Source organism: Leptodactylus fuscus, chromosome 8 (genome assembly GCF_031893055.1).
Source record: "Leptodactylus fuscus isolate aLepFus1 chromosome 8, aLepFus1.hap2, whole genome shotgun sequence".
NCBI lineage: Eukaryota > Metazoa > Chordata > Amphibia > Anura > Leptodactylidae > Leptodactylus > Leptodactylus fuscus.
In genome coordinates, this window is record NC_134272.1 from 96426965 (window position 1) to 96441077 (window position 14113).

Here is a 14113-nt window from a genome sequence, read left to right on the forward strand (position 1 = left end):
CTGTAAGGTACAGCTCCTCTGTCACATTGTATCCCCCCGTGTCATGTACAGCTCCTCTGTCACATTGTATCTCTGTGTAATGTACAGCTCCTCTGTCACATTGTATCACTGGGTAATGTACAGCTCCTCCGTCACATTGTATTCCCAGTGTAATGTACAGCTCCTCTGTCACATTGTATCACAGTGTAATGTACAGCTCCTCTGTCACATTGTATTCCCAGTGTAATGTACATCTTCTCTGTCACATTGTATCACTGTGTAATGTACAGCTCCTCTGTCACATTGTATCATTGTGTAATGTACAGCTCCTCTGTCACATTGTATCACTGGGTAATGTACAGCTCCTCCGTCACATTGTATTCCCAGTGTAATGTACAGCTCCTCTGTCACATTGTATCACTGTTTAATGTACAGCTCCTCTGTCACATTGTATCACTGTGTAATGTACAGCTCCATTGTCACATTGTATCATTGTGTAATGTACAGCTCCTCTGTCACATTGTATCACTGGGTAATGTACAGCTCCTCCGTCACATTGTATTCCCAGTGTAATGTACAGCTCCTCTGTCACATTGTATCACAGTGTAATGTACAGCTCCTCTGTCACATTGTATCACTGTGTAATGTACAGCTCCTCCGTCACATTGTATTCCCAGTGTAATGTACATCTCCTCTGTCACATTGTATCACTGTGTAATGTACATCTCCTCTGTCACATTGTATCACTGTGTAATGTACAGCTCCTCTGTCACATTGTATCACTGTGTAATGTACAGCTCCTCTGTCACATTGTATCACAGTGTAATGTACAGCTCCTCTGTCACATTGTATCACTGTTTAATGTACAGCTCCTCTGTCACATTGTATCACTGTGTAATGTACAGCTCCTCTGTCACATTGTATCCCCCGTGTAATGTACAGCTCCTCTGTCACATTGTATCTCTGTGTAATGTACAGCTCCTCTGTCACATTGTATCACTGTGTAATGTACAGCTCCTCTGTCAAATTGTATCATTGTGTAATGTACAGCTCCTCTGTCACATTGTATCATTGTGTAATGTACAGCTCCTCTGTCACATTGTATCCCCCGTGTAATGTACAGCTCCTCTGTCACATTGTATCCCCTGTGTAATGAACAGCTCCTCTGTCACATTGTATCCCCAGTGTAATGTACATCTCCTCTGTCACATTGTATCATTGTGTAATGTATAGCTCTTCTGTCACATTGTATCACTGTGTAATGTACAGCTCCTCTGTCACATTGTATCATTGTGTAATGTACAGTTCCTCCATCACATTGTATCATTGTGTAATGTACAGCTCCTCTGTCACATTGTATCATTGTGTAATGTACAGCTCCTCTGTCACATTGTATCATTGTGTAATGAACAGCTCCTCTGTCACATTGTATCCCCAGTGTAATGTACATCTCCTCTGTCACATTGTATCATTGTGTAATGTATAGCTCTTCTGTCACATTGTATCACTGTGTAATGTACAGCTCCTCTGTCACATTGTATCATTGTGTAATGTACAGTTCCTCCATCACATTGTATCATTGTGTAATGTACAGCTCCTCTGTCACATTGTATCATTGTGTAATGTACAGCTCCTCTGTCACATTGTATCATTGTGTAATGTACAGCTCCTCTGTCACATTGTATCATTGTGTAATGTACAGCTCCTCTGTCACATTGTATCATTGTGTAATGTACAGCTCCTGTCACATTGTATCATTGTGTAATGTACAGCTCCTCTGTCACATTGTATCATTGTGTAATGTACAGCTCCTGTCACATTGTATCATTGTGTAATGTACAGCTCCTCTGTCACATTGTATCATTGTGTAATGTACAGCTCCTCTGTCACATTGTATCATTGTGTAATGTACAGCTCCATTGTCACATTGTATCATTGTGTAATGTACAGCTCCTCTGTCACATTGTATCATTGTGTAATGTACAGCTCCATTGTCACATTGTATCACTGTGTAATGTACAGCTCCTCTGTCACATTGTATCACTGTGTAATGTACAGCTCCTCTGTCACATTGTATCACTGTGTAATGTACAGCTCCTCTGTCACATTGTATCACTGTGTAATGTACAGCTCCATTGTCACATTGTATCATTGTGTAATGTACAGCTCCTCTGTCACATTGTATCATTGTGTATGTACAGCTCCTCTGTCACATTGTATCATTGTGTATGTACAGCTCCTCTGTCACATTGTATCACTGTGTAATGTACAGCTCCATTGTCACATTGTATCATTGTGTATGTACAGCTCCATTGTCACATTGTATCACTGTGTAATGTACAGCTCCATTGTCACATTGTATCACTGTGTAATGTACAGCTCCATTGTCACATTGTATCATTGTGTATGTACAGCTCCTCTGTCACATTGTATCATTGTGTAATGTACAGCTCCATTGTCACATTGTATCCCCCGTGTAATGTACAGCTCCATTGTCACATTGTATCATTGTGTAATGTACAGCTCCATTGTCACATTGTATCCCCCGTGTAATGTACAGCTCCTCTGTCACATTGTATCATTGTGTATGTACAGCTCCTCTGTCACATTGTATCATTGTGTATGTACAGCTCCTCTGTCACATTGTATCATTGTGTATGTACAGCTCCTCTGTCACATTGTTTCCATATTGATGATGGTTGTACGGTTGAGCTCCTGTGAGGTTTCTTCTTGTGTTTCTGATTCTTCTCCATCTTTCTGAATGGCTGCATTAACCATAATTCTGGAGATCATGGAGTGTGGAAAAACAGCGTTCCGGAAGTGCGGTGGGCGGCAATTTCATCATCATGCAGAGCAACAAACACCGAATGAAAAAGAAATGGGATTAACCCTTGACTGCAGATGTGCTCTCTGTTCTCTCTGTATGAGACGGTGGGACGATGGATGGAGGGAATACATTGGTCGCTTCAGTGTAGACCCCCCTGTATAAGCTAAACTAATGGATACAGTGTAGCGAACCCCTCAAAGAGACATCTGTGATGTACAGACTTGGATACATTGTAACAAACCTTCAGTAATGATTGTCTCAGACTCGGGATTCTTCCATTCATTGACTGCAAGTAGAAATGAGAAGATGTCAGACAGTGATGCCGCTTATTGCTTGTAGTGGATTAAGGGGAGACGTCTTCGGGGTGAATGGTGAGGGCGCGCTATGTACCGCCATTATCCGTAATTGTATCATCTCTGTACTGATGAGATTAAGCTGCCGTGTTTTACATGTAGCCTTCACCGCGAGCAGCCAGTCATGTGGGCGGATACAGTAACCATAGCCACTGTTCCTTGCTACCGTGTAGCCACCAATGTCGCCCCCCTCGCCCTACAACTCCCCTCGGGCGCCATCACAATCTATATTTAGTTGTTTAGTCGCCCCCCTGCCGTACATGTGGTGGGTGTCAGGAGTCTCCTGCCCTCTAAGACCCCTCCACAACTCCCATATTTGTATCCGCCCCCGTTCTGCTGTCACGTGTGGTCGCGGCAGCGAGTCTTCCCATCCCCACAGCACGAGCGTCTTCATTCATCACCTCTGTTATTAATTGTTGTGGTGTAGCGTTACAGTGTATCAGCGCAGTCATTCTTCTGTTTACTGTCTGTTATTTCTGGCTTTCTGGATGTTTCCTGATTGGTTTTGTGGCCCTGATGATTTACATTCCATTCAGGCTTTTTGGAAAGCTGGGTGACGTCTATCCCATTAGTCCTGGTTGGTATGTCTGTACCCGCGCGGTATCATGGTGGCGTATTCATATGGCCTGCGCTGCGCGGTGACTGATCCTGACAGTTTCTGTGATTTCGGGAATATTAAATTGCAAAAATTTTACATTGGTGATTTCCATGTAAAGTCGCACCCGAGTGATCTCCACGGAGACTTGTGCAGCGCAGTGGTGCAACATAATGTCTCCCCTAAACCTCAGAAATCACCCGTAAAATCACCGAGTATTTCTAGTATCCGTCATATCTGTGCAGTGTCGCCGACTAGTCACCTGGATATATGGCGGCAGGGATGTATACAGGAAGCCTTGGCTGTGATCTCTCCCCGGCTCACAGTGTAGCAGCGCCCCCTGGTGGCCATATTACTGTGGATTCCCATCACTACAGCTTCTAGCAATTTCATGGTGGAGATTTTACATCTTTTGTGTCATTTTCTTTTTTGGCAGAACACGTACACCAATGCCGACAAGTTACTGGAGGCCGCAGAGCAGCTGGCGCAGACTGGCGAATGTGACCCAGAGGAGATCTACAAGGCGGCCAGACACCTGGAGGTGCGGATACAGGACTTTGTCCGCAGGGTGGAGCAGAGGAAGCTACTGCTGGACATGTCCGTCTCCTTCCACAGTCACACTAAGGAGGTAAGAGCCGAACTCCTGGGCAAATGTAATCTGCCACTGATATAGTCAGCACTATATACAGCAGAATAGTGAGCGCAGCTCTGGGGTATAATACAGGATAAGTAATGTAATGTATGTACACAGTGACTGCACCAGCAGAATAGTGAGCGCAGCTCTGGAGTATAATACAGGATAAGTAATGTAATGTATGTACACAGTGACTGCACCAGCAGAATAGTGAGCACAGCTCTGGAGTATAATACAGGATAAGTAATGTAATGTATGTACACAGTGACTGCACCAGCAGAATAGTGAGCGCAGCTCTGGAGTATAATACAGGATAAGTAATGTAATGTATGTACACAGTGACTGCACCAGCAGAATAGTGAGCGCAGCTCTGGGGTATAATACAGGATAAGTAATGTAATGTATGTACACAGTGACTGTACCAGCAGAATAGTGAGCGCAGCTCTGGAGTATAATACAGGATAAGTAATGTAATGTATGTACACAGTGACTGTACCAGCAGAATAGTGAGCGCAGCTCTGGGGTATAATACAGGATAAGTAATGTATGTACACTGTGACTGCACCAGCAGAATAGTGAGCGCAGCTCTGGAGTATAATACAGGATAAGTAATGTAATGTATGTACACAGTGACTGCACCAGCAGAATAGTGAGCGCAGCTCTGGAGTATAATACAGGATAAGTAATGTAATGTATGTACACAGTGACTGTACCAGCAGAATAGTGAGCGCAGCTCTGGAGTATAATACAGGATAAGTAATGTAATGTATGTACACAGTGACTGCACCAGCAGAATAGTGAGCGCAGCTCTGGAGTATAATACAGGATAAGTAATGTAATGTATGTACACAGTGACTGTACCAGCAGAATAGTGAGCGCAGCTCTGGAGTATAATACAGGATAAGTAATGTAATGTATGTACACAGTGACTGTACCAGCAGAATAGTGAGCGCAGCTCTGGAGTATAATACAGGATAAGTAATGTAATGTATGTACACAGTGACTGTACCAGCAGAATAGTGAGCGCAGCTCTGGGGTATAATACAGGATAAGTAATGTAATGTATGTACACAGTGACTGCACCAGCAGAATAGTGAGCGCAGCTCTGGTGTATAATACAGGATAAGTAATGTAATGTATGTACACAGTGACTGTACCAGCAGAATAGTGAGCGCAGCTCTGGAGTATAATACAGGATAAGTAATGTAATGTATGTACACAGTGACTGTACCAGCAGAATAGTGAGCGCAGCTCTGGAGTATAATACAGGATAAGTAATGTAATGTATGTACACAGTGACTGTACCAGCAGAATAGTGAGCGCAGCTCTGGAGTATAATACAGGATAAGTAATGTAATGTATGTACACTGTGACTGCACCAGCAGAATAGTGAGCGCAGCTCTGGAGTATAATACAGGATAAGTAATGTAATGTATGTACACAGTGACTGCACCAGCAGAATAGTGAGCGCAGCTCTGGAGTATAATACAGGATAAGTAATGTAATGTATGTACACAGTGACTGTACCAGCAGAATAGTGAGCGCAGCTCTGGAGTATAATACAGGATAAGTAATGTAATGTATGTACACAGTGACTGTACCAGCAGAATAGTGAGCGCAGCTCTGGAGTATAATACAGGATAAGTAATGTAATGTATGTACACAGTGACTGTACCAGCAGAATAGTGAGCGCAGCTCTGGGGTATAATACAGGATAAGTAATGTAATGTATGTACACAGTGACTGCACCAGCAGAATAGTGAGCGCAGCTCTGGTGTATAATACAGGATAAGTAATGTAATGTATGTACACAGTGACTGTACCAGCAGAATAGTGAGCGCAGCTCTGGAGTATAATACAGGATAAGTAATGTAATGTATGTACACAGTGACTGTACCAGCAGAATAGTGAGCGCAGCTCTGGAGTATAATACAGGATAAGTAATGTAATGTATGTACACAGTGACTGCACCAGCAGAATAGTGAGCGCAGCTCTGGAGTATAATACAGGATAAGTAATGTAATGTATGTACACAGTGACTGCACCAGCAGAATAGTGAGCGCAGCTCTGGAGTATAATACAGGATAAGTAATGTAATGTATGTACACAGTGACTGCACCAGCAGAATAGTGAGCGCAGCTCTGGGGTATAATACAGGATAAGTAATGTAATGTATGTACACAGTGACTGCACCAGCAGAATAGTGAGCGCAGCTCTGGAGTATAATACAGGATAAGTAATGTAATGTATGTACACAGTGACTGTACCAGCAGAATAGTGAGCGCAGCTCTGGAGTATAATACAGGATAAGTAATGTAATGTATGTACACAGTGACTGTACCAGCAGAATAGTGAGCGCAGCTCTGGAGTATAATACAGGATAAGTAATGTAATGTATGTACACAGTGACTGCACCAGCAGAATAGTGAGCGCAGCTCTGGAGTATAATACAGGATCAGTAATGTAATGTATGTACACAGTGACTGTACCAGCAGAATAGTGAGCGCAGCTCTGGAGTATAATACAGGATAAGTAATGTAATGTATGTACACAGTGACTGTACCAGCAGAATAGTGAGCGCAGCTCTGGAGTATAATACAGGATAAGTAATGTAATGTATGTACACAGTGACTGTACCAGCAGAATAGTGAGCGCAGCTCTGGAGTATAATACAGGATAAGTAATGTAATGTATGTACACAGTGACTGTACCAGCAGAATAGTGAGCGCAGCTCTGGAGTATAATACAGGATAAGTAATGTAATGTATGTACACAGTGACTGTACCAGCAGAATAGTGAGCGCAGCTCTGGAGTATAATACAGGATCAGTAATGTAATGTATGTACACAGTGACTGTACCAGCAGAATAGTGAGCGCAGCTCTGGAGTATAATACAGGATAAGTAATGTAATGTATGTACACAGTGACTGTACCAGCAGAATAGTGAGCGCAGCTCTGGAGTATAATACAGGATCAGTAATGTAATGTATGTACACAGTGACTGTACCAGCAGAATAGTGAGCGCAGCTCTGGAGTATAATACAGGATAAGTAATGTAATGTATGTACACAGTGACTGCACCAGCAGAATAGTGAGCGCAGCTCTGGAGTATAATACAGGATCAGTAATGTAATGTATGTACACAGTGACTGTACCAGCAGAATAGTGAGCGCAGCTCTGGAGTATAATACAGGATAAGTAATGTAATGTATGTACACAGTGACTGCACCAGCAGAATAGTGAGCGCAGCTCTGGGGTATAATACAGGATAAGTAATGTAATGTATGTACACAGTGACTGCACCAGCAGAATAGTGAGCGCAGCTCTGGGGTATAATACAGGATAAGTAATGTAATGTATGTACACAGTGACTGTACCAGCAGAATAGTGAGCGCAGCTCTGGGGTATAATACAGGATAAGTAATGTAATGTATGTACACAGTGACTGCACCAGCAGAATAGTGAGCGCAGCTCTGGAGTATAATACAGGATAAGTAATGTAATGTATGTACACAGTGACTGCACCAGCAGAATAGTGAGCGCAGCTCTGGAGTATAATACAGGATAAGTAATGTAATGTATGTACACAGTGACTGCACCAGCAGAATAGTGAGCGCAGCTCTGGAGTATAATACAGGATAAGTAATGTAATGTATGTACACAGTGACTGCACCAGCAGAATAGTGAGCGCAGCTCTGGAGTATAATACAGGATAAGTAATGTAATGTATGTACACAGTGACTGTACCAGCAGAATAGTGAGCGCAGCTCTGGAGTATAGTACAGGATAAGTAATGTAATGTATGTACACAGTGACTGCACCAGCAGAATAGTGAGCGCAGCTCTGGAGTATAGTACAGGATAAGTAATGTAATGTATGTACACAGTGACTGCACCAGCAGAATAGTGAGCGCAGCTCTGGAGTATAATACAGGATAAGTAATGTAATGTATGTACACAGTGACTGCACCAGCAGAATAGTGAGCGCAGCTCTGGAGTATAATACAGGATAAGTAATGTAATGTATGTACACAGTGACTGTACCAGCAGAATAGTGAGCGCAGCTCTGGGGTATAATACAGGATAAGTAATGTAATGTATGTACACAGTGACTGTACCAGCAGAATAGTGAGCGCAGCTCTGGAGTATAATACAGGATAAGTAATGTATGTACACAGTGACTGCACCAGCAGAATAGTGAGCGCAGCTCTGGAGTATAATACAGGATAAGTAATGTAATGTATGTACACAGTGACTGTACCAGCAGAATAGTGAGCGCAGCTCTGGGGTATAATACAGGATAAGTAATGTAATGTATGTACACAGTGACTGCACCAGCAGAATAGTGAGCGCAGCTCTGGAGTATAATACAGGATAAGTAATGTAATGTATGTACACAGTGACTGCACCAGCAGAATAGTGAGCGCAGCTCTGGAGTATAATACAGGATAAGTAATGTAATGTATGTACACAGTGACTGTACCAGCAGAATAGTGAGCGCAGCTCTGGGGTATAATACAGGATAAGTAATGTAATGTATGTACACAGTGACTGCACCAGCAGAATAGTGAGAGCAGCTCTGGAGTATAATACCGGATAAGTAATGTAATGTATGTACACAGTGACTGCACCAGCAGAATAGTGAGCGCAGCTCTGGAGTATAATACAGGATAAGTAATGTAATGTATGTACACAGTGACTGCACCAGCAGAATAGTGAGCGCAGCTCTGGAGTATAATACAGGATAAGTAATGTAATGTATGTACACAGTGACTGCACCAGCAGAATAGTGAGCGCAGCTCTGGAGTATAATACAGGATAAGTAATGTAATGTATGTACACAGTGACTGTACCAGCAGAATAGTGAGCGCAGCTCTGGAGTATACTACAGGATAAGTAATGTAATGTATGTACACAGTGACTGTACCAGCAGAATAGTGAGCGCAGCTCTGGAGTATAATACAGGATAATTAATGTAATGTATGTACACAGTGACTGCACCAGCAGAATAGTGAGCGCAGCTCTGGAGTATAATACAGGATAAGTAATGTAATGTATGTACACAGTGACTGCACCAGCAGAATAGTGAGCGCAGCTCTGGAGTATAATACAGGATAAGTAATGTAATGTATGTACACAGTGACTGCACCAGCAGAATAGTGAGCGCAGCTCTGGAGTATAATACAGGATAAGTAATGTAATGTATGTACACAGTGACTGCACCAGCAGAATAGTGAGCGCAGCTCTGGAGTATAATACAGGATAAGTAATGTAATGTATGTACACAGTGACTGTACCAGCAGAATAGTGAGCGCAGCTCTGGAGTATAATACAGGATAAGTAATGTAATGTATGTACACAGTGACTGTACCAGCAGAATAGTGAGCACAGCTCTGGGGTATAATACAGGGTAAGTAATGTAATGTATGTACACAGTGACTGCACCAGCAGAATAGTGAGCGCAGCTCTGGAGTATAATACAGGATAAGTAATGTATGTACACAGTGACTGCACCAGCAGAATAGTGAGCGCAGCTCTGGAGTATAATACAGGATAAGTAATGTAATGTATGTACACAGTGACTGTACCAGCAGAATAGTGAGCACAGCTCTGGAGTATAATACAGGATAAGTAATGTAATGTATGTACACAGTGACTGCACCAGCAGAATAGTGAGCGCAGCTCTGGAGTATAATACAGGATAAGTAATGTAATGTATGTACACAGTGACCAGCAGAATAGTGAGCGCAGCTCTGGAGTATAATACAGGATAAGTAATGTAATGTATGTACACAGTGACTGCACCAGCAGAATAGTGAGCGCAGCTCTGGAGTATAATATAGGATAAGTAATGTAATGTATGTACACAGTGACTGTACCTGCAGAATAGTGAGCGCAGCTCTGGGGTATAATACATGATAAGTAATGTAATGTATGTACACAGTGACTCTACCAGCAGAATAGTGAGCGCAGCTCTGGAGTATAATACAGGATAAGTAATGTAATGTATGTACACAGTGACTGCACCAGCAGAATAGTGAGCGCAGCTCTGGAGTATAATACAGGATAAGTAATGTAATGTATGTACACAGTGACTGTACCAGCAGAATAGTGAGTGCAGCTCTGGAGTATAATACAGGATGTCAGTATGTTATACAGTGCTAGCAGATGATTCATGTCACTGAGGTGTCATCTGGGTGTTATACAGAGGCTGATATATATATATGCATAGACTATAATGTGTGTGGTGTCTCTGGGGTAGATACGTTTGTGCCGGCCCCGCTGTTTCTATATCTTAGGGCCACAGCTCCTTCTGCTCTCACTATTTTCATTGTAACTTGCACAGACTGCAGATCTCAGCGTCTTGGATCAGGGACATGATCTGTGTCAGATATTAATATCACTCCGTGTCCCTCACAAGTTGTTCCAGTTATTGATCTAATTTCACTGCCCGCACCTGAGAGATAATTGTCATTAGCCCTAATTAGCGTCCTTTAATTAGGATTCTTTCCTGTTTGGACATTAATGAGATTTTGATATCACGCGGGGACTGAAGACATTACAAGGTCACAGAGACCTCAGATCACTGTAATGATGAGTAATAAGAGTCCTGTGGGGAGATTTGGGGTGACAGAGATGTGATTCTGCCCTCCTGTCCTATAGTAATGGGGGGGCAATTGTGGGAGATCCTTGTGTAGAGGAGCCACAATGAACCTTTTATTGTAGTCCCCTGGTAAAGATGTAGAGCCATTGGGGAGATTTCTGACGTCTGTCATTGCTATTCCTTGAGCCGGCCGGGGGGTGCAGCTCCTCTATAATAAGGTGCCCCCTCCGCTGGGACTTGCATCTGGATGGAAATCATTGCCACTTTATGGCTTGTGTAGATTTACAGCAGATTTCTGATAATAAATTTGGCAGCTCTTCCTGACCCTGCCCCCGCACACTTAGGCCACGCTTACTTTTTGGGAAAGATGTGCTTGTATAAAAAAAGAAAAAGTTGTAAATTTTTGTGCAAAAATGATTCCTGCAAGAAATATTGTGAAATTTTAATGACTTGTATGGTTGAAAACTGGCGCAGAAGTCGTCATAAATCTGCCCCATTAATCCCAAGAAACCTCTTATCAATCTCTTTTTCTTCTCGGTGGTGTCGTCTGTCTCCTCCTTTTTTTCTCTTGGTAGATTTGCTGTCTCTTCCTTCTCTACATGTTGCTGACTTTTGTCTTTTCCTTCTCCACTCGTTGATCTCTTCCTTCTCCTCTCGTGGATCTCTTCTTCTCCTCTCGTTGATCTCTTCCTTCTCCTCTCGTTGATCTCTTCCTTCTCCTCTTATTGATCTCTTCTTCTCCTCTCGTTGATCTCTTCCTTCTCCTCTCGTTGATCTCTTCCTTCTCCTCTTGTTGATCTCTTCCTTCTCCTCTCGTGGATCTCTTCTTCTCCTCTCGTTGATCTCTTCCTTCTCCTCTTGTTGATCTCTTCTTCTCCTCTCGTTGATCTCTTCCTTCTCCTCTCGTTGATCTCTTCCTTCTCCTCTCGTTGATCTCTTCCTTCTCCTCTCGTTGATCTCTTCTTCTCCTCTTGTTGATCTCTTCCTTCTCCTCTCGTTGATCTCTTCCTTCTCCTGTTGTTGATCTCTTCCTTCTCCTCTCGTTGATCTCTTCCTTCTTCTCTTGTTGATCTCTTCTTCTCCTCTTGTTGATCTCTTCTTCTCCTCTTGTTGATCTCTTCCTTCTCCTCTCGTTGATCTCTTCCTTCTCCTCTTGTTGATCTCTTCTTCTCCTCTCGTTGATCTCTTCCTTCTCCTGTTGTTGATCTCTTCCTTCTCCTCTCGTTGATCTCTTCCTTCTCCTCTCGTTGATCTCTTCCTTCTCCTCTCGTTGATCTCTTCCTTCTCCTCTCGTGGATCTCTTCTTCTCCTCTCGTTGATCTCTTCCTTCTCCTCTCGTTGATCTCTTCCTTCTCCTCTTATTGATCTCTTCTTCTCCTCTTGTTGATCTCTTCCTTCTCCTCTTGTTGATCTCTTCTTCTCCTCTTGTTGATCTCTTCCTTCTCCTCTCGTTGATCTCTTCCTTCTCCTCTTATTGATCTCTTCTTCTCCTCTTGTTGATCTCTTCCTTCTCCTCTTGTTGATCTCTTCTTCTCCTCTTGTTGATCTCTTCTTCTCCTCTTGTTGATCTCTTCTTCTCCTCTTGTTGATCTCTTCCTTCTCCTCTCGTTGATCTCTTCCTTCTCCTGTTGTTGATCTCTTCCTTCTCCTCTTGTTGATCTCTTCTTCTCCTCTCGTTGATCTCTTCCTTCTCCTCTCGTTGATCTCTTCCTTCTCCTCTTGTTGATCTCTTCCTTCTCCTCTCGTTGATCTCTTCCTTCTCCTCTCGTTGATCTCTTCTTTCTCCTCTCGTTGATCTCTTCCTTCTCCTCTTATTGATCTCTTCTTCTCCTCTTGTTGATCTCTTCCTTCTCCTCTTATTGATCTCTTCTTCTCCTCTTGTTGATCTCTTCTTCTCCTCTTGTTGATCTCTTCCTTCTCCTCTTGTTGATCTCTTCTTCTCCTCTTGTTGATCTCTTCTTCTCCTCTTGTTGATCTCTTCCTTCTCCTCTTGTTGATCTCTTCTTCTCCTCTTGTTGATCTCTTCTTCTCCTCTCATTGATCTCTTCCTTCTCCTCTTGTTGATCTCTTCTTCTCCTCTTGTTGATCTCTTCTTCTCCTCTTGTTGATCTCTTCCTTCTCCTCTTGTTGATCTCTTCTTCTCCTCTTGTTGATCTCTTCTTCTCCTCTCGTTGATCTCTTCCTTCTCCTCTTGTTGATCTCTTCCTTCTCCTCTTGTTGATCTCTCCTTCTCCTCTCGTTGATCTCTTCCTTCTCCTCTCGTTGATCTCTTCCTTCTCCTCTTGTTGATCTCTTCCTTCTCCTCTCGTTGATCTCTTCCTTCTCCTCTCGTTGATCTCTTCCTTCTCCTCTTATTGATCTCTTCTTCTCCTCTTGTTGATCTCTTCCTTCTCCTCTTGTTGATCTCTTCCTTCTCCTTTTGTTGATCTCTTCCTTCTCCTCTTGTTGATCTCTTCTTCTCCTCTTGTTGATCTCTTCTTCTCCTCTTGTTGATCTCTTCCTTCTCCTCTTGTTGATCTCTTCCTTCTCCTCTTGTTGATCTCTTCCTTCTCCTCTTGTTGATCTCTTCTTCTCCTCTTGTTGATCTCTTCTTCTCCTCTTGTTGATCTCTTCCTTCTCCTCTTGTTGATCTCTTCTTCTCCTCTTGTTGATCTCTTCTTCTCCTCTCATTGATCTCTTCCTTCTCCTCTTGTTCATCTCTTCCTTCTCCTCTTGTTCATCTCTTCTTCTCCTCTCATTGATCTCTTCCTTCTCCTCTTGTTCATCTCTTCCTTCTCCTCTCGTTGATCTCTTCCTTCTCCTCTTGTTGATCTCTTCTTCTCCTCTTGTTGATCTCTTCTTCTCCTCTTGTTGATCTCTTCCTTTTCCTCTTGTTGATCTCTTCTTCTCCTCTTGTTGATCTCTTCTTCTCCTCTCATTGATCTCTTCTTCTCCTCTTGTTGATCTCTTCCTTCTCCTCTTGTTGATCTCTTCCTTCTCCTGTTGTTGATCTCTTCCTTCTCCTCTTGTTGATCTCTTCTTCTCCTCTCGTTGATCTCTTCCTTCTCCTCTTGTTGATCTCTTCCTTCTCCTCTTGTTGATCTCTTCCTTCTCCTCTTGTTGATCTCTTCTTCTCCTCTCGT

At 42.8% G+C, this 14113-nt stretch overlaps 1 protein-coding gene across 6 annotated transcripts in view; it reads left to right on the forward strand.

Annotated features, from left to right (window-relative positions):
* KALRN (kalirin RhoGEF kinase) overlaps positions 1–14113 on the forward strand; it is a 311247-nt gene that overhangs the window by 140024 nt on the left and 157110 nt on the right. For all 6 annotated transcript variants that reach the window (XM_075284733.1, XM_075284737.1, XM_075284732.1 and 3 more), the window contains exon 11: positions 4191–4382. In XM_075284733.1, the coding sequence (XP_075140834.1) occupies positions 4191–4382 (192 nt within the window). The remainder of the gene's footprint in view (positions 1–4190; positions 4383–14113) is intronic.